This window comes from Scardinius erythrophthalmus (assembly GCF_964197995.2).
Source record: "Scardinius erythrophthalmus genome assembly, chromosome: 19".
Lineage (NCBI taxonomy): Eukaryota > Metazoa > Chordata > Actinopteri > Cypriniformes > Leuciscidae > Scardinius > Scardinius erythrophthalmus.
This window is the reverse complement of record NC_138239.1, coordinates 27,695,216-27,716,000: the sequence shown is the minus strand read 5'-3', so window position 1 is coordinate 27,716,000 and position 20,785 is coordinate 27,695,216. Positions and strand designations below refer to the sequence as shown.

The 20,785-nt window shown below is 37.3% G+C and overlaps 1 protein-coding gene across 8 annotated transcripts in view; it reads right to left on the bottom strand.

Moving 5' to 3' along the window:
* Positions 1–1,232: 1,232 nt before the first annotated feature.
* LOC308707465 (nesprin-1-like) overlaps positions 1,233–20,785 on the bottom strand; it is a 75,058-nt gene continuing 55,505 nt past the window's right edge. For 3 of the 8 annotated variants that reach the window (XM_081393981.1, XM_081393983.1, XM_081393987.1), the window contains 21 exons: positions 20,496–20,621; positions 20,266–20,421; positions 19,477–19,635; positions 18,731–18,897; positions 18,252–18,414; positions 17,976–18,163; positions 17,131–17,281; positions 16,868–17,050; positions 16,106–16,243; positions 15,840–16,031; positions 15,268–15,601; positions 14,302–14,370; positions 12,495–12,637; positions 12,244–12,370; positions 11,005–11,216; positions 9,165–9,365; positions 7,838–7,966; positions 7,539–7,751; positions 6,221–6,313; positions 4,724–4,782; positions 1,233–2,541 (listed from right to left, as the gene is read on the bottom strand). In XM_081393981.1, coding sequence (XP_081250107.1) covers positions 2,292–2,541; positions 4,724–4,782; positions 6,221–6,313; positions 7,539–7,751; positions 7,838–7,966; positions 9,165–9,365; positions 11,005–11,216; positions 12,244–12,370; positions 12,495–12,637; positions 14,302–14,370; positions 15,268–15,601; positions 15,840–16,031; positions 16,106–16,243; positions 16,868–17,050; positions 17,131–17,281; positions 17,976–18,163; positions 18,252–18,414; positions 18,731–18,897; positions 19,477–19,635; positions 20,266–20,421; positions 20,496–20,621 — 3,453 coding nt within the window. In that variant the 3' untranslated portion in view covers positions 1,233–2,291. The remainder of the gene's footprint in view (positions 2,542–4,723; positions 4,783–6,220; positions 6,314–7,538; positions 7,752–7,837; positions 7,967–9,164; positions 9,366–11,004; positions 11,217–12,243; positions 12,371–12,494; positions 12,638–14,301; positions 14,371–15,267; positions 15,602–15,839; positions 16,032–16,105; positions 16,244–16,867; positions 17,051–17,130; positions 17,282–17,975; positions 18,164–18,251; positions 18,415–18,730; positions 18,898–19,476; positions 19,636–20,265; positions 20,422–20,495; positions 20,622–20,785) is intronic. The other 5 variants (XM_081393982.1, XM_081393984.1, XM_081393988.1 and 2 more) reach the window with 4 other exon arrangements.

The following is a 20,785-nucleotide window of genomic DNA, read 5'->3' as shown; positions in this document are numbered from 1 at the left end:
AATGTCCACCTCCACTCCATTTATTATCCTAAATTAGATGCACCTGTCTGAGGTCGTTAGCTGCATAAAGACACCTGTCCACCCCATACAATCAGTAAGAATCCAACTACTAACATGGCCAAGACCAAAGAGCTGTCCAAAGACACTAGAGACAAAATTGTACACCTCCACAAGGCTGGAAAGGGCTACGGGGAAATTGCCAAGCAGCTTGGTGAAAAAAGGTTCACTGTTGGAGCAATCATTAGAAAATGGAAGAAGCTAAACATGACTGTCAATCTCTCTCGGACTGGGGCTCCATGCAAGATCTCACCTCGTGGGGTCTCAATGATCCTAAGAAAGGTGAGAAATCAGCCCAGAACTACACGGGAGGAGCTGGTCAATGACCTGAAAAGAGCTGGGACCAGCGTTTCCAAGGTTACTGTTGGTAATACACTAAGACGTCATGGTTTGAAATCATGCATGGCACGGAAGGTTCCCCTGCTTAAACCAGCACATGTCAAGGCCTGTCTTAAGTTTGCCAATGACCATTTGGATGATCCAGAGGAGTCATGGGAGAAAGTCATGTGGTCAGATGAGACCAAAATAGAACTTTTTGGTCATAATTCCACTAAACGTGTTTGGAGGAAGAAGAATGATGAGTACCATCCCAAGAACACCATCCCTACTGTGAAGCATGGGGGTGGTAGCATCATGCTTTGGGGGTGTTTTTCTGCACATGGGACAGGGCGACTGCACTGTATTAAGGAGAGGATGACCGGGGCCATGTATTTTGGGGAACAACCTCCTTCCCTCAGTTAGAGGATTGAAGATGGGTCGAGGCTGGGTCTTCCAACATGACAATGACCCGAAGCACACAGCCAGGATAACCAAGGAGTGGCTCTGTAAGAAGCATATCAAGGTTCTGGCGTGGCCTAGCCAGTCTCCAGACCTAAACCCAAAAGAGAATCTTTGGAGGGAGCTCAAACTCTGTGTTTCTCAGCGACAGCCCAGAAACCTGACTGATCTAGAGAAGATCTGTGTGGAGGAGTGGGCCAAAATCCCTCCTGCAGTGTGTGCAAACCTGGTGAAAAACTACAGGAAACGTTTGACCTCTATAATTGCAAACAAAGGCTACTGTACCAAATATTAACATTGATTTTCTCAGGTGTTCAAATACTTATTTGCACCTGTATCATACAAATAAATAGTTAAAAAATCATTCATTGTGATTTCTGGATTATTTTTTTTTTATTATGTCTCTCACAGTGGACATACACCTACGATGACAATTTCAGACCCCTCCATGATTTCTAAGTGGGAGAACTTGCAAAATAGCAGGGTGTTCAAATACTTATTTTCCTCACTGTATATATATAAACATTCAAAAGTAGCAGTGTATTTTGACAAAAGGGCAAAATGAAATGTTTTACCATGTTTGTTGTGAACAATATGACTCCTAGCACCTAATGGAAGTATGCTGACAATTGATGGCAGTGTTTAATACAACCCTGTGAATATTATGTGCAAATCAGTTAAATGTTTAAGGAGAAATTTATTTTGGTAAGAAAATAATTATGATTCACAATTAGATTATTGTCATTTAATCTTTTATTTTAATGAAAAATACTAATCAGCAGTATATGTGTATATCATATGTGTGTTTTCATTGCGAAGGTTTCTCAGGCCTTAGCAAACTGTACATACATAAATATCTTTTTCTTTGATATCAGTGGTTTACATATAGTAAAGCATATTCATGACAGTTAACTTGAATATTAGAGCAGGTAAAGTTAAATCAACAACAAATTCAATGAAATCAATGATCGTTTTAAAACCAAAGGATGACCACATGCCAAAAATACATATAAAAAATAATTGCAATATAGAGTTAATAAATTTTTTATCTTCTCTCTTTTTTTTTTTTTTTTACAAGTTATTCATTTGATACAAGCAATTCCACACATTTCAGTTTTTTTCCCAATAAACTCGATCTTCCCATGATTAAAAAAGGCCTTTAGACCTGATTAACTCTTCCGACAGTCCCAGAGTTGAGTTAATATCCTACGCTCTATTTTCCTCCCTCAGGTCAAATATGGAAGAACATCAGTAGCACTAACAACACCTGACAGCAGTTTTCAGTGCAATAGGCTTTGTTCAAACATCTACACGAGACTCAGTGACGTACTGTAAAATTAGCAGCTGTACAAGGACACGATAATAATTCAATTTGGCTGCCAAACTCTTAATTGTGTAATTTGCCAATTTTGGGAGAAACCCAATGCCGAGCTGGCGTCTTTACTTCATAGTGGAGCTCATATGGGCGGAGGCCCGTTGGTGTAGCTGAGCATGGGGTGGAAGGAGCGGGCGAAGTTGTTGAGTTGGGCACAGCTGTAGTCTTCCTCAGACGTAGGCACGAGACAGGCCACGACCACCACCAGCAGCAGGATGATCTGCAGGGGTAGAGCGGCCCACAGGACACGCTTCAGGAAGCTTTTGCACCAGGACGGTGGTTCTTCCTCCTCAGAATGGGAGGAAACGGATCCAGCGGCGCTGCGAGACCTGCTAAACACAAGACGGCACAGAGAGGTGGAAATGCTCAGATGCAAAACTAGGTAAATAAGAGAAATGACATTTGTTGTGTAGCTATTTCTAAAACTGATTTTTGTGTAGATTCACATCTATAGTTCCTCCCTAAATAGGCTTTCATATTTATTGGATGGAATCATTTCTCCATGCATATTTATCTCTGTCTGTTATATTTGGAAACACATTAGCTGCCCAAGCTTGACACAGATAAGAGTTAGTCTGAAATTTTCAGTAGCATTTAAAAGCAAAAGGGACATTTTATTCTTTATAAATATGCATTTTTGTCAAAGCGTTGTTAGACAGGCGGAATGCTAACAGAAAAAAAAAAGCACAGCTCAACAATATTCAGTTTAAGGCCAAGAGATTATATTAAAAGGATGGTTCACCCAAAAATAAAAATGCTGTCATCATTTACCCACCTTCAAGTTGTTTCAAACCTGTGTGAGTTTCTTTCCATCAACCAAACAGTTGGACCCCATTGACTTCCATGGTATTTTTTTCCTACTATGGACGTCAATAGGGTCCATCAACTGTCTGGTTACCAACATTCTTCAAAATATCTTTTTTTGTGTTCAGCAGAAGACAGAAATTCCTACAGGTTTGAAACAAATTGTGGGTGAGTAAATTATGAATTTTCATTTTTGGGTGAACTATCCCTTTAATATCTGTGTGCGGGTGCAGTGGCCTAGTGGTTAAAGAAATACGCTGGATGAAACTAAATATTTTATGTTCGAACCCAACAGGGTGCAATCCATGAACGATCACCAACTCTGAGCAAGATACTTATATTTTGGTTACAGTTGATTTAGATACAAATGACTGTAATAATGTTAATTTAGACTTCCTTCCTTGAAACACTAATCACTAGTAGAAAGTGACTAGAAATGCAAATACCTTCAAACTCATTTTTCTTCACAAACTCATTTTTCTTTATACGATTTAGAATTTTGTACTGAGTTTGATACTTCTCAATTTTATATAATTATCCTACAATGATCTTATTGTAAAAAATATTCAAGGCATAGTTCCCCCCAAAATGAAAATTCATTCATGTTCCAACACTGAATGACTTTCTTTTTCTCTCTTTAATAATGATATTTTACTAAAATATAAATGAAAACAAAATGTTGCAATTCCATTGTGAATATCCATCTTTAAAGGGGACATAATGGGATCACATCTCATATTAATGGGACAATAGTCTTTATAATATTCATTTTTAAAACATCCTATAGTAAAAACATTTTTATTATAACAATGTGGTCATTTCATTGTGAATAAGCATCTTTAAAGGGGATTTAATGGGATTATGTTTTATTTTAATGGGACAATCTAAATCTTAATTATTTTATAATAAATAAAAATCTGTAGTATCACCATGACCACACCAAAACAAGTATTTGTGAGTGACTAACCATTTTCAATGCTGGCATATAATAGGAAACCAGATTTTCGCTTCTCAATTATCTTTAAACATTTTATAATACAAAAAATCTTGCCTGAATACAAAACATCAGTTTGTGACTGACATATCATGGGAAACGGGGCTTTGTCACTCCTTTCAGAACTGTCCCAGCAGCCGAGAACCACTGGAATATGTTATTGTGTGTTCTGACATTGAGTCTACAGTATATGTACGGGCACAGTGATGTTTCTCTAGCGTCATCAAACTGCACGGACGGCAGATCGGAGGAGGGAGAAGATGATTGATTAGTCGGTGAAAGAGCAGATGTAACACACCAGAGAGAGAAAAAGAGAGAAACTGTAGCCAAGATTGTTCATTGCAGACGCTTGCTGAATAGACGAGAAAATGAACGGCTCAGCAGCAAAAGCAGCCTAGCGTATCCATATTTACAGCCAAGTGTCAGATGAAAAATACATCAAACAAGCGTGTTGTGCCTGGTGCACGAGCTCCCTTCGTAGTGTCTATCTCAGCTCCCTAACCTGAGCAGTGTCTAGAATCACAGAAGATGATGGAAGTCATCAGCATGAACCTTTCTGCATGCGCATCATGCCACTGCAAGGGTGGTCTGACAGGTTTGTAGGACACTGTCCACTTTGGGGTCGACCCAGACCCATTAGCGCTAGGGGCCTGCGGTCAGGTCATGGGTTGAGTTCCATTATCTTCCGAGTGTTCTAGAAACCAGGAGAAAGGTACCTGTGAAGTGGACTGCTCACACAGGCTCCGGGCTGTGACAGACTACTTTTGCCCCGTGGCTGTTTGCAATGAACAGGGGGGTAAAAGAAAGAAAGAATGTTTCAGTCCAGGCAAATAAAGACAAAGCTACTGATGAAAGAACCCAAAAAAGAAGAGCACCAACAAAATCAAATGATGGGGGTGACAGCACCTCTATGGAGACAAAGAAACTGGTTCTTCATGACACCGTTCTCAGAAAAAAATGACCTTGCCAACAAGCGATCCTTTAATATTTAAAAAGCTTTGAAGACTTTTTAAGCTCATTTCATGCATGTCTTCACAGGACAAATGGCTTGTTTTCTGAGAGTGACTCTCACAAAATCTGCATGTCAAAGGTCATATTTCACCCAGGAAGTTATGTATTTCATAAAGATTTTTTTGCATTTCAATGTTATTTTGATAAGCGAGCGTATTTTACCCCCAAATTCTCAGCAACACTTTAGTTTAGGGTCCAATTCTCACTATTAACTAGTTTTTATTTTCATCCATATTACTAGGATATTGTCTGTTTATTAGTTCTTATAAAGCACATATTAATGCCTTATTCTGCATGACCATATACTAAATCCCTTAATCCTACCCAATACCTAAACTTAACAACTACCTTACTAACTATTAATAAGTAGTAATTAGGAGGCATTCATTTAATGAGGCAAAAGTTAATAGTTATTTAATATTGAGAACTGGACCCTAATCTAAAGTGTGCCCAAAATCATTCATTATATTATATTCATTATACTGTATGTACATTATAATGCAAAAAAAGTAGCATAACATTAAATATTAAATTATAATTAAACAATATTATATTATTATTACATATTATAATACATATTATTTATTAAAATATTCTTACATTACAGTAATACTTTGTTGATTTATGTCATTTAAAATCATTGTATTACTGTGATGAGAATCTGTGCTGAAAAGTCTTGAAAATAATGTTGCAATGCAAAAAGAATTGTCCAAAAAAGGCATCATTTTCTTCATGCTAAATATAATTTCACACTTTCTTTTTTTAGATTTTGAGGTTCAATATGACCTGGACTTTTTTTTTCTTTTTTCATAGAACCAGTATTCCTTGAAGACTTAAGTGTGGGAATCTAGAATAAACAAGAATGTGGGAAAATGAATAGAGGAACCAACCAAACCAGAATTTAGGGGTGTGATACAGGTGTGACTAGTTGTTTTAAGGATGTAAAACGAACTTGGATCAATCAATGGGATGTGGAAACACAACAGGGATGAATCACATCTCCAGCCCTCTTGCATTAGAGAAGAGCATGCTGGGAAAGGTTCTGAGTTTTGGAGGAACTCTGAGCAGTATGCTAATAAGGTGTCAAGTGTGTTTTTGGAGGCCAAGTTTCAGGGACATTCAAGTGTCAAACTACCGCCTCAACGTGACAAGCAAACACTGATCTTTGAAGGGCCCGACAGAACATGAGGGTGATGTGTTACCGATCGCTGGCGACTGGGAGTGCTGCGTCCAGACACGGGGCTCAGGGAACCCGAAGTATCCAACTCATCAGCAGACGACCACGACGACAAGTCCTACAGAGAGTGTGTGTGTGTGTGTTGAGGGTTGGAAAAAAGAGTGAGCAAACTTAAACTAGACATACAAACTGGATTAAGTTTAGTACTGCACATCAGGGTTATTATAGTTAACTGAAAACCATACAAAACTATTTTGTTATCGTTACTTTAAATCAAATAATCTTTAAGGGGGTAGTTCACACAAAAAATGAAAATTCTGTCATTTACTCACCCTGAGGTTGTTCCAAACCTGTATGAATTTCTCTTTTCTTCTCAACACAAAGGAAGATATTTTGAAGAATGTCGGTAACCAAACAGTTGTTGGGCCCCATTGACTTCCATGAACTATGGAAGTCAATGGTGCCCAATTTTCTTCTTTTGTGTTCAGCAGAGGAAAGAAATTTATGCAGGTTTGGAACAAACTGAGGGTGAGTAAATGATGACAGAATTTTCATTTTGGGGTGAACTATCCCATAAAAAAGAAGATAGATAGATAGATAAAAAAACCTTATTTTATTTAAGCTACTTGCCAAGGCAACTTTTCTCATTTTCATTTATTTTAACTTGATGAACTAAAACTAAAATGGAAATAGAATTAATAATTAATATCAATGGTAATTAAATAACACTGCTGCACATAAAATATTCATTTAGAGCAGTGATTCTCAACATTTTTGAATTGAAGGCTTCCATTGAAGGCCCCTATACTGTATCATATAATAGTAAAAGAAATGTACCGTATTAAATGTATTAATCAACATAGGTTATATGTAATCAATAAGGTAAACCACAATTCATATATAACTGTATGTTACACAACAAAAATATATTAATTGAAGATGAAAAATGAAGTTAGATTGTTTTAAGATATTACTACTACTAATATTATCATTTATATTAATCATGGCAATTTATGTCATTTTAAGTCATTCTGTGGCCCCCTTGAATGGTTGCTGAGCCTCGGCAACCCAGTTGAAAACCACTGATTTAGAAACATTAGGATGAATGCATTTATTTGCAAGAAATTTAATTTAATTCATTTAACTCTTTCGTAATAGTGCCCCCCTACCGTATAATAATAGTAAAACATGGCTGAAAATTTTCATAAATGGCAGGGAAGCTTTATATGATAAATGACAGATATTTCGTCAGTGGTGGGGAAAGAGTTAATTAATTTCCAGGCACTAATATTATTTTGGTCAAAAACTGGCAAACTGGTGGCATCCATGTTTTTGTAACTAACCTGCTGACTGCTGGTGATGTCCAGGGTCTTCTGCAGCTCTCTAATGTCTCGTGTCACCTCCTTCAGCAACAGCTTGAGTCGGTTCCCGATCACATGCACCTTCTCTTTGGCCTCCAGACAGTCGCTGCCTTCCGAGTGGACCAGCAGCTGAAGGGACATGTCCTGCAGGGACGCCACCTTCAGCTGCGTGTCCAGCAGCTCTCGACGGATTTGCTGTGGAACGATCGAGTTTAATCAGAAAAAGCATAGAGAGTTGTAGCCCAAGTATGCTGTATAAACAGAAAAGAGAAATCATTTACCAGAAGCGTTTTGTGATGCTCCTGTAGTGTATCGCTGTCCTGAGTGTGGTCAATCGGGACAATCTCATTCCTTCTGCGATCGATATTCTCCAGCCACAGAAGGAGACCGTGACTCATCTCGTGGAAGTCCTGAGCAGTAGGGAAAACAAGAATCAGATGATTTTTGTCACAATCATGTTTGTTTGGACTCTTTGTGTTTTGTCATAGTATTAATCTGCATTAATCATTCATTTGAAGTCACGGACACTAATTATGTTCAGCTGTGCATCACCTGTATATATGTTTGGTTCCCTTTGAGTTTAGTGTCCGGTGTCGTCTTTAGTGGATGTGTTGTATGTTGCTCTGTTCTTGTTTGGACTACCCATTGGATTTATTAAATATGATCTAATTACTTTCATCTTCATCTTCATCTTTGTGTGTGTTTATAAACCCCCCTTGTGACAATTTTTTATAATCTGTGTTTTTAGCACCTAAACATTTACACTGCCCAGCATCACATAGAAATCCAATACTTGTTTCTTACTAATTTTTGGAAGCTGATTTCAAAGAAAGTGCCTAGTTTTGCTCTGGCACGTCATACTTTTCACAAAATAGTGTGTATTAGAAAATAGAAAAGGTTTTGTAATGTTCTTTGACATTAAATTGAGTATTTGAACATTTATCCACTTCTTTGCAGATTATAAGTAGGGCTGTCAAAAGATTAATCGCGATTAATCGCATCCAAAATAAAAGTTTGTTTTTACATAATACATGTGTGTGTACGGTGTATAATTATTTTCTATATATAAATACACACACATGCATGTATATATTTAAGAAATATTTGCATGTATATACTGTGTATATATATTTATATTATATATAATTTATATTATATATAAATATTTTATATATAAATAACACATTTTCTTAAATATATATATATGCATGTGTGTGTATTTATATATAGAAAATAATTATACTCCGTACACAGACATAAATTATGTAAACAAAAACATTTATTTTGGATGCGATTAATCGCGATTAATCGTTTGACAGCCCTAATTATAAGTTAAATGATACAATTTGAATCCTACTTTTAGCCATTAAAACTGATATATCATTTCAAAAATCTTCATTGTTATTTTGTGAGAGAAAAAACTAAGTGATGGAAAGTGATTTTTTTACTGATGTTTTTAAACTTAGCATCATCTAATTAGGTAATATTAGATATATTTTCTGCAAATCAGCAGAATTTTTTCAAGATGCATGGTTGATATGAAAGCAGACGTTATGAACGTCTTCTTATAACAGCTTCAAGATGAGTTGTTGGTGAGGTGTTTCTTGCCTGGCACTGCATGAGAGCGTGCTGGAGAGCGTTCCTCCACTCATCCAGAGAGCCGCTCAGACGTTCCCAGCGGTAATTCATCTCCTTCAGCCGGCGCTGCAGGTCTCGCGCCTCCTCGCTGTCCGACTGCACAAACTCAGCGCTGCAGAGGTTAATGGACAGCACGATGGCCTTACGCTTATCCAGAGCCTTCTGCAGCTCCTGCGTGGAGTCAACAGAGGAAAAGTGTCAATAATGAACAAGCAGGACAACAACAAAAAATATAACCCTTTCAAAGAATATGGCATTAGTGATATTTTAGTTTTATTTTATGCTATTATAATTTTGACTTAGCTTGTATTCTTATGTTTTCATTTTAATGATCTAAATGATCAACATGCTCAAAACTTTGATAAAAACACAATCTACTACATGCCTTCTTTCGTCTGATTGGAAGTTTATACTTTTTTAGCAAGTAAAAAGCCTTGTGCAATAATTGTACTTTCAGGTCATGGTTCACGTGTCTTCTTGCTTTTGACCATATAAATATCAGCCACTATACCGAATTTAGTTCATAATTTTGAGGTGCTTTTCCTCCACATATACAAACTTTTTCTAGATTTTATTTAGCAGATTTTGCCTAAAGGTTAAATAAACTGTTCAATAAAAAAATGAAAATAAATTTTATATATATGTATAAATTATTTTTTATTTATATAATTATTTTTTATTATTATTTAATTTGTTAGGCTTTACAGGGTTATATTTTAGTTTGAAAAAAGCTATATACAGTAGATATAATGAGTTCAGATGCAAAAGCCTCTAAGTGCCATCTGAATTTTTATCAAGCTCGTATATTTAAGATCAGCAATTTCACTTAAATGGCAATGAAAATTACCTATTAATTGTCATTTAAGTGAAATTACTGAACTTAAATATACAAGCTTGATAAAAATTATCATTCTAGAAGAAAATTTCAGATGGCACTTAGAGGCTTTTGCATCTGAACTCTTCATATATAGACATGACAAAAGCACAGTTTTAGATTTAAAATGTAAAATTTATATTAAAGTTACTTGTGAAAATATTTGTTTTGTTTAGTTCGCAGTACATTAAATAAGGTTAACAGACAAATTTGATCTTTAACATTAGTAAATATTGAGATTAGCATTAACTAAGATTAATAAATGTAGGAGAAGTATTGTTCATTGTTCATTTAAAGGTTGTATCAGTGATTTCAGGCCCAAAAACATAAATGATCACATTCATCTAATCTTTCCTAACGATCCGCTAGCTGCCCACCCCATAAGCATGCCGTCAAAAAAACACGTCTCTGTAGGCAGCCTAGGCTCTGAGATCTGCACACAAAAACAACTGCGCTCACCAACACTCAAAACCAAAACAAATAGTCTTCCAACCAATCACCGACAGGGGTGGGTGTTGTGAGGTTTTGAGCCAGCTTCTTCTTCAGCTCCGACTTCGTGTGCAGCTGTGCACGAGCACAAAACCTCACAACACCCTCATCCTGTCGGTGATTGGTTGGAACACTATTTGTTTTGGTTTTGAGTGGTTGGTGAAACCAATTGTTTTTGTGTGCAGATCTCAGAGCCTAGGCTGCCTACAGAGACGCGTTTTTTTGACGGCTTGCTTATGGGGCGAGCAGCTAGCGGATCGTTAGGAAAGATTAGATGAATGTGATCTTTTTTTTTTGGGTACAACCTTCAACTAATGTAGTTAACTCATGTTAAACAAAACCTTATTGTAACGTGTTACCGATGTATTTCAGTTAGTTTTTCATCTAATATTTATATCTTATTTCATTTAGTAAAGAACATACTAACTGTGTCTGTGAGTGTCTGACCTTGAGTTTCTTGATGCGTAGCTCGATGGTGTGTATGTCGGTGCTGAGGTCCAGTCCCCGCTGCTGCTCCAGCTCTTCTTCTGTCTGGTCCATCCATCTGCAGACGCTGTTCAAGTCTGTGTTGAACTGCTGCCACTGCTGCATGTTCTGCTTCATGCGCATCTCTTTACTGAGAGCCTGAGCCTGCAGCAGCTCCCAGCGCTCGATCACACCTGCACAACACAACATCTGTTAACATCACTGCATACTGTGTGTCATCTGGGTTACACTTTATAGTAACAATAATATTTAATAACACTGGCAAACATTATTATATCATATGACGCATCAGACAAAAGGAAATCAAAATCCAACAATTTTTTGGGACTTCATCCTTCGCTCGGGTCATCTTGACCTGGAAAATATTTTTGAAAAAAGTCCAAGACCCGGGACTTTTGTCCTGGAATGCGAGGAATGCTTCAGTACACATACAAAAACCTAAAAATGCTCAAAATGCAAACTTAAAATGCTAAAACTTTACCAAAAAAACTATTTTATAATGTCTACATGTGTATCTGAACGCATACTGAAGAGAAACTGACTTTAGGACCCAGCGGAACAGCTCGTTTGCTCCGAATAAAGCTATAAGGCCATCTAGTGCTTAGAGTCATGAAATATCATGTTACATAATTTTTTTTTTTTCACAAGAGGTCGGCAAAGACACCCATTGTAAGATATTTTAAGATGAATTTAAAGGTTTATGCATGAAATTGTGAGTTATTTTGAATTTAAGTTGAAAGAATGTGAGGAATGTGCTTAAATTACTAAATTACTATTTATTTATTTATTATTTATTGATCAAATCTAGTAATTTAAAGGTAAATCAAATAAATTAAAAAAATCACAAAAAAAATCTCCAAAAAAATTACATAAAGAAAATAGAAACAATATTATCAAAATGAAATAAAAATAATCTTTCTGGACAAAAAGAAAAGAAAAATTAAGCATAATTTTAAGGCTTCAGGTCATTTTGACCCACGATGAAAGGATTTGCTACAGAACGTGAGGGAGGGATGAGGGTTAGTGTGTTGAACGTTCGCCGGTTCCAGCCTCCTTCTTCCATTATCAATTAACTTTGTTAGATTTATAATGACATATTCTGCTATTTTCCCTCTGCTCTATTGCCTATATAGGCTACTACCAGCATTAGTTATAATGAGAAGTTTGAAGAATGCATGTTTTGATGTGCCGGTTTTGTACCTGAGGTTTGGGACTCGGAGCTGTTGGGGTTGACAAAGCCTGATGTCTTGTCATCCTCGTCTTTCAGCTCAAATCCCACTCGCTTTACTGCATCTATACTGCCACGACATTCTTCAAGAAGACGCATCTGAGAAAATAAAATATTTTACAAACAAGTCATTGTATTCATCTAGCAAATTATTTCTTATTCAAAGCACATTTTTACTACAGTGACAGTTCCCCTAATATAGTCCTATAGGATTTTCACTCACATAACCCATGTATGTGGCATCCAGCTCTGGGCCAGTGGGAGTTCGGCTGCGAATGATGTTCTCGGTCTGCTGCAGATGGAAGCAGCTGGTGTTAAGAGCTTTATCCAGTTGTCTGATGTGAGTCTCCAGTGAGCCAGTGTCACCTGTAGAGGAACACCAAAACACTTACTAGTGCAGGAACAACAGGAAGTCACACTGAACTGCACAGTGGAACTGTGTTGTCGCTCTCAGGCCTGATGCGGTGCATGATCAAGAGACAAGACATCACAACATTGCTTTCTCATTAGTCAAACATACTAGGAGCTTCGAATCAAATTGATCATTAGTCAAAGCAGTTTACAATCAGAGTGAATACTGCTCTTCAATATTAATATAATATTGCATGTTTGTTTGTTTGTTCAGCATTATTTATCTGGGGAAGTCAATTAAGAAATATTTTCTTTTTTACAATGACGGCTAGGCATAATGGAGATTTGATACTTATGGACCGACTGATTGGCTGATATTTGGCATCTGTCGACATCAAGCTTATTATTTCAAGGCAATTAAACACATTTTCCCACAGAATTGTCATTTGCGTAATAAAATATATCCATTCTTATTGTTACTGTAATGCAAAAAAACATTATTTAAATTGTGTAGTATTTATAAATCTCATATTTAATTTAGTGTTGTTATTGGTAATTCAAACAAAACTGAAATAAAATAAAGTATAAATATTAGATGGAAAAACTTAAAACTTAAAAATATTTTAATTTTTATATGAAGTAGCATATGTTTAAAGGTGGTAACAGTGATTTCAGGCCCAAAAATATTTTTATCACATTCATCTAATCTTTCCTAACGATCCGCTAGCTGCCCGCCCCATAAGCATGCCGTCAAAAAAAATGCATCTCTGTAGGCAGCCTAGGCTCTGAGATCTGCACACAAAAACAAATGGTTTAGCCAAACACTCAAAACCAAAACAAATAGTGTTTCAACCAATCACTGACAGGGGGAGGGTGTTGTGAGGTTTTGTGCTCGTGCACGGCTGCACACGAAGTCAGAGCTGAAGAAAAAGCTGGCTCAAAACCTCACAACACCCTCCCCCTGTCTGTGATTGGTAGGAACACTATTTGTTTTGGTTTTGAGTGTTTGGCTAAACCATTTGTTTTTGTGTGCAGATCTCAGAGCCTAGGCTGCCTACAGAGACGTGTTTTTTTGACGGCATGCTTATGGGGCGGGCAGCTAGCGGATCGTTAGGAAAGATTAGATGAATGTAATAAAAATATTTTTGGGCCTGAAATCACTGATACCACCTTTAACAGTAATGAGATGTGTTTTATTGTCATGAAAATAATGTTGAAATAAGTAATAAACAAATAAATAAATCCAAAAATAAAATTCCCTCTCATTTTGCACCTTGTGACCACTAGATATTGGCATCAGCCATTAAAAAACCCATATCAGTCAACCACTAATACTAGAGTAAACAATTGATTTCAATAGATTAGATGATAAATACTATAAATAATAAAAACATTTTTTTGTAAGTCACAGTCTGCTCTGATTGTAAAATACTGTGAGTAATGCTGTTGATTTGGAAATCCAAAAGTATTAGAAACCAAGGACAAACACCAGAGTGAACTCAGTGTGCATCAACCTGTGACACTACATGCAAACACTTGAAAACTGATTATACTGTGTGAAAACACAAATCAAAAGAGAAGAGTTAGAAAATACAGCCGATTCGGCTTGTGAGTAGAACTAAAGATCAGGCAACAGACTAGTGAGTGAGTCCCAGATTTCTGTGACTGCTGTTGCCTACCAGCGCTGGACCTCAGAGTTTGCTCAGTAAGTTTTAGAAATGCCTCAGGACTCTCTGGAATCACTACATCTGAAAGAAACATATACATGCATACAGTACAACACATGAATGAATGCTGAACTGCACTAAAAACTTTTCAGGTCAATTTAAAATCTCACAGGATTCATTATATTCTCTTATTACTTGGCTCTCTGAACTGCTTGATTCTGATTGGTCAGTCACGGCATTCCCCAATACTGACCGCTTTTGTAAGCTTTGTTGTAATAAACTTTGTGTCGGAGTCCTGATCACGCTATCGTTTTTTTTTTATAACGATTCAGAACAAATGGAGAATCACCATTTTTTTTTTTTTCAAATAGAGATCACGATTCTGAAGAAAACTAAACAAAATAACGTCATTTACAAAATGTTATTTTGAATGAATGATTCAATGACTCACTTGTTTCATTACTGGATGAATCAGCGTTTCTAAACAAATCCCTTGAATGAATGATTCAACAACAAATATATTTTTAAACGGTCACTTGTCGCCACCTAATGATGTAACAATGTCATTGATACAATCATTATTTGAAATTACTTTCAAAAGCTGATTTGCTCTATTTTGATCGCTACTGTAAACATCAGTGTTTATATCCGAACTATAAACTTTTATTCCAGTACTTCTGTGATTAGGTTATTTAGGTGTCAGTGTCAATATGCGCCCTCGATGCGCACTTTTGCAGGCACTGATGCGAGACTTCTTCCCGACAGTCAAAGCGGCGTTACGTCACGAAAGTGTGGAAAGAGGAAGACTGCGAGTGATTAGAGTGCCATTTGGGACAGGGTCACAGATGGATCGTTGTCATTTAGGAATGTGATTGTGTGATTTTTAATGATTAATCGTTCAGCTCTGCCGGATGGATGTACATTATCCCTTACTTATTCTCTCTCATGTGTTTATTGGACGAAAGAGCCCACACTGACCTGAGAGGGCAGATGCTGAGCCCTGCAGGTATCCATCCTCTCCTTGATCTCCTGGTTCGGAGGACAAGGCTCTGCTGGCGCTCTCCAGACCCCGGCTCAGGTCATAATCATGGTCCCACTCTAGAGGGATGGAGTCCACACTGGCCGGAGTGTCTCGACCCGACCGTTCGGCCCGTAGAGGAACTGCCAGCGACGCAGACCGACTGGAGGAGGGCAGAGGGGACAGAAAACCGTCACCCAGGCGCTCGCTCCACGGAAAGCTGGACACGTCAGCAGACTCATCCAGATCAAACTCCCGGTCCGAGTACGAGACGTCATGCTCATCGTCTGTGAGCTGGATATAGAAGTTATGATCATTGGTGATTGAAACTTTGATGAAACATTGACTACATTTATTAAAGTGGATGAAATAAAATGTGAAAAAATGCATATAAAATAAACAAATGAAGAATAAATAAATAGCCTAAGCAAATAAAAAGGTAATTATAAATAAATATGGAAATAAAATGAATGTAAAAAAAAGACTGCAAGAGCATATCAGTCAGAAAAGGCATCTGATGTATTTAATGTACCGGTAATCGTATAAGTTTTTTGTAGTAGCGTTCCACACGTCCAAACACTTCCTGGCAGTAACGCTGCAGTTCTTCAAGCTCTTCCTCGATCACAGCAGCATCTATCGGCTCACTCTTTTCTAGAAGAGCTTCACCCTGCTGAAATATGTGGTCAATCTTGCCTGTGTTCAGAGTGATCTCCTGCTGGAACGCCTGGATGGGGCAGAAAACCTCCATAAGAGAATGACACAGGAGAATATGTGCCGGTCTAAAGGTCAGAGACATACCCTCAGCTGTTTGATTTTGGCCTGGACGTCACATTCTGAGAAATGCTCGATGTTGGTTAACTGCAGGTCCATCTCAGTCAGCCAGACCAGGATACAGTCTCGCGCCGTCTCAAACTCCTCCCTCTGAGAGATAAAGTGCTGTGGTGGACATTAAAAATGTTCCGCGATCAAAAAACAGATTCAGAGTAAGGATTTACCCAAACGGACTGCAAGGTTCATTTACAAAATTATACCAATAATAAATCATTTAAATATGCTTTAAATAATATTATATTTCATTAATAATAATTATATATAATAAAAAAATCATGTATATTATAATATATAAAAGTTTTGAATAATATATTTTATTAATAATTATATTATATAAACATAATAATAATAAAAGTTTTATTACTACTAAAATATTTAAAAGTTATATAATACTATTTATTTAAACATAAATTGTAAATAATAATCCAACTTATATATGTATCATGATTTTTTTTTCTCTTTAGCTGTTCTATATTTCAATTCAAAATATTTACCTTTTAATATAGTTTCAGTTCAAAAAATGGTTACAATTAAGTGCTGGATACAGTTATGCATTTGATAAATTAACTTTAATCTAATTTTGATGAGCAGTTAAGAGGCATGGATGAAATGTTTTATTAGCATGAATATAAAATAAGTTCTTTTCACAGATTTGTGTTATTATAATATATAGTGATGACTGTCATATTTGTATAAATGTTGGTTAAAACGAATCAAATGTCTCTGTACCTTTAACCTGCGTAGGACCGTGGGCACTCTTCTCTGTAGGTTATCCCAGCGCTGGTTGGCATCGTGGGCCATTTCTCGCAGACTACAGGACGCGTCAGTGCGATTCTCACGTGCCAGTCGCTGATACTGTTTATTGATCAGCTCCAGCTGCGTCAAACTTTCATGCACTTGCCGCTGAAATGTCTGTAAAAGCACATAAATGAGTGTTAACATCATAAATCTGTTCACTAATACTACATTCATTCCGTCTGGATGACTCTCACCTCAAATTTCTTGAGCTCTTCTTTGGCAACAGTGTAAAGGACACCTGAAGAGTTTGGCAGTGCGGCCGTCTTCTCCGACACCATGAGCCACTCCTCAAAATGAGAGAAGTCATCGAGAAACTTCTGCCAGAGACGCCACGTCTCCTCAATCCTTTCAAAAGAGCAGGATTTAGGTTTAGGTTAATTGTCATTTAGCAGATACATAATACATATTCAGCAGTGCAATTATCGCAATATTTTTTAATAAAATAAAAACTTAAAAAGCTTAAACGACAATTAGAAATGCTGCTTTGGCAACTAACTGAAATGAAAAAAAGTTACTAAAAATTATTAAAACAAAACAAACAAACCCTTACTAAAATGAAAATGAAAACTGAAAATATAAAAATAAATGCAAAAAAGGATACATCATGATGTATCCCACAAAGCAATGCGCTCAACTTGACTTTACATCTTGAGAGTGATGGTCAATCCAAAGGTTGTAATATCAACCATATTATAAGGTACACATTTAAAACAAAATGACACTAAAATGCAAAATAAAATGCAAAATAAAATTGGACTTGCACATCCACCATGTTTGTAGTTTTTTAACACTTGCTATTTGTGTTTGTAGTTCTAATCGAATCCTCGTCCAACACTCAATCGGTTGTGGGCAATATTAGTCGTTAAAGTGTGTATGAATCTGCACTTCAGATTCTAACCGGAAAAAGTAGACCATCCGGGTAACTTTTGAATACTCATTTCAACATACTATGATCTGGGACACTAATTCTAATTTCTAATACTATTTAGGACAGATATTATACGAATTGGGATGCATGAGCTTCATCAGCTGGTCATACTTGAGTCTCCTCTCCATGGACATGGCACAGATGCTCCTCCAGCGGCGGTCCAGGCTGCGTGTGGCCTGCTGGATAGAGTCACACTCCGCATCCGTGGCACAGGCATCACAGTCGTGAAGCAGAACCTCACACAGGTTCAGCACAGACGCCACACCCGTGCTGTGCTTCTCGATGTCTCTCTGCAGCTCCTGGATGAACAACAAAAACAAAGTTTTATCCAAAGTAAGCGCATAAACTTAACGGGTTTATTTTAGAATGCATCATGTGTTTTTGTACCTGCTGCAGATCCAGTTTCCTCTGGATCTCCTGGTAGTCGCAGGTGTCGTAGACGATGGGACGGGACAGTTCGGTCTCAATGTGGGCGAGCCACGTGCGCAGACTATTCATGTTCTTATCCAACTGCTGAATGGCCACTAAAGTCTCCCGTAGCTTCTTCGCTCTGAATAGACAAAGAAATGTTCACCTTGCTCACGCACTTGTACACAAAATCAACATCTATATACAGCATACTACTTTAAACTAAAAATCTTTTAATATTCAAACGTATATTACATATCATTTTAAAAACATGAGGTAGGGAGAGGAAATGTACAGTAATCGCACACTGTGCAGATTTAAACCTGCATCTCCCTCATGAGCACCATGGCTCAACGTGACTGGACCGGTGCTCTCCAACATTTTAAAGTCATTTTGAGCAAATATTGTGAAAAATAGTCAGGATAATGCCAACCGAGCCACAATGCGGTGTGTGTTACCTGGCCCCAATGAGGTCGAGCAGGTGCTGCCAGCGTTCGTTGACTTTACCCAGTTTGTGTTCAATGTCAGAGGCTTTGCTCTCGTGACTGGCCAGAGCTAAACGTTCACCCAGCTGTGTGAGCTCATGTTTATTCTCCTGAGCCACCGCCACCTCCTCCTGATAGTCCTGAGAGACAGTGACAGAGACATGGACAAGCATTCTTAAAGGTACAATAGTTATAGTTTATAAAATTCAGTTAAATTCTAGCTCATCATTATTGCAGTGATTATTATGTTTCTATCATGTTATATGTTTGGCAACAGATCTTCTAGCCCTAATTGATGGAGTGTGTAGCTTTTCATTTCTTAAACAACCGTGTAGGAAGACACATCATGGCCATATTCCAGGAGGACAATGTCAAGATTCATCAGACTCAAATTGTGAAAGAATGGTTGAGAGGGAGCATGAAGAATGAATGTTCATACAACATGCCAGGAACATAATAATCACTGCAATAATGATCCAGTCATAGACTCATTTGCCTATTTAAATCCAAAAGACTTTTTTTGGGCAGGGCAGTGTATATTTTATATTTTATAATTTATTATACAGTATTATATATATAATTTAACAAATTCTACATATAATATGACATAAAATAATGTATAATATATACACAGTATATATATCAAATATAAAAAATAAAATAAAATCAATATTTTAGTGATGAGCATAACGAAGGCAAAGATTTGATTAAACTGTTACCTTTCGTAGTTTCTCAATCATCTCTTCGATGCTGACGTCTCCATTCTGGGATACTTTGCTTTCCATAAGTGTCAGCCATTCACACAGCTCCTTGTATTTATCATTGAAGATGGCCCATTCATTCAGCTTCTCGCTCACCTGCTGTCTGCGCAGACACAACTGCGCAGACACATACACAAAAACATAGGCTTTAAGTAATTACAAATATGGCTGAGCATTTAAGCTTAATTTAGGTTTAAATCAACCAGTTTAAATCAAATATTTAGCCACAGCGTCTTTCTGTATCTCATAATGTGCAAAACTAAAGTGCAAATAGACGCACTGTTACACACTGTAGCCTTTAAAGAAAAAGGAAAATATCAGACGAGAGCATAATTAAAAAAAACAGCATGAGAGAAGAGTTTCTGACGGTCTGTATAAATCTACAGTTAACTCTGTCTACTGAGATATCAAACGTACATTCACATCCTGTGGTGTCTCAGCTCACGCACCGGATGCCACAAAGAGCGTGCATAAAGAAATCATACTTGCTTTGCATTCGAGTTTCACTTTCAGCCAAATGCTGGTGCTTGGTGCTTTGCATTACTCTCTACTAACAAAAATAATATATATATATACATACTCATGCATATATACTGATGCAGTAATGTTAGAAAAAGGAAATGTAACTAAAGCTGCAGAGCAAATATCTACCAATAATGTCTAGGAGAGTTGCCCTTCATGATTTGAAAATCTGCACCAACTAACGGGCATATGTAGTAAAACAGCACCACCTAAAGGCCAGTGTACCTGGTGACAGATCTCCTCCCACTGCCGGTGCAGGAGTTCAGTGCGTTCCTGCAGCACACGCAGATCCTCTGGACTGATGTAACTGCACAGAGACTCTCTCAACACAGTCAGATGGGTCAGATCCTCCTTCCAGCCGTCAAACTTGCTCTCCAGATCCTGAGAGGAATGTAAAGTTCATTTCCCCTCATTTCATTGTTACTCAGTTCCACGTGAATCTGAACTTTGCATACCTTGCAGCGCAGTTGTTCAGACTGCAGCTCCTCGTGGCGATCTGGGAGCGTCTGGGAGAGCTGTCGTTTAAATGCTCTCAGTTTCTCCAGAGATCCTCCGATACCTTTTTCACATCTCTCCCAATCCTACACAGAGTTTGAATCCAGTCAAAATACATATATCGCATTCTGAACAATTATAGTATCATGCAGTGCCCTATCATTTGAAAACTAATGAAGTGATGTCTGATTTACAAACAAATCATTCTTGTGAGCCGATTCTATGTAATGATTTGATCGAACTCATGTCT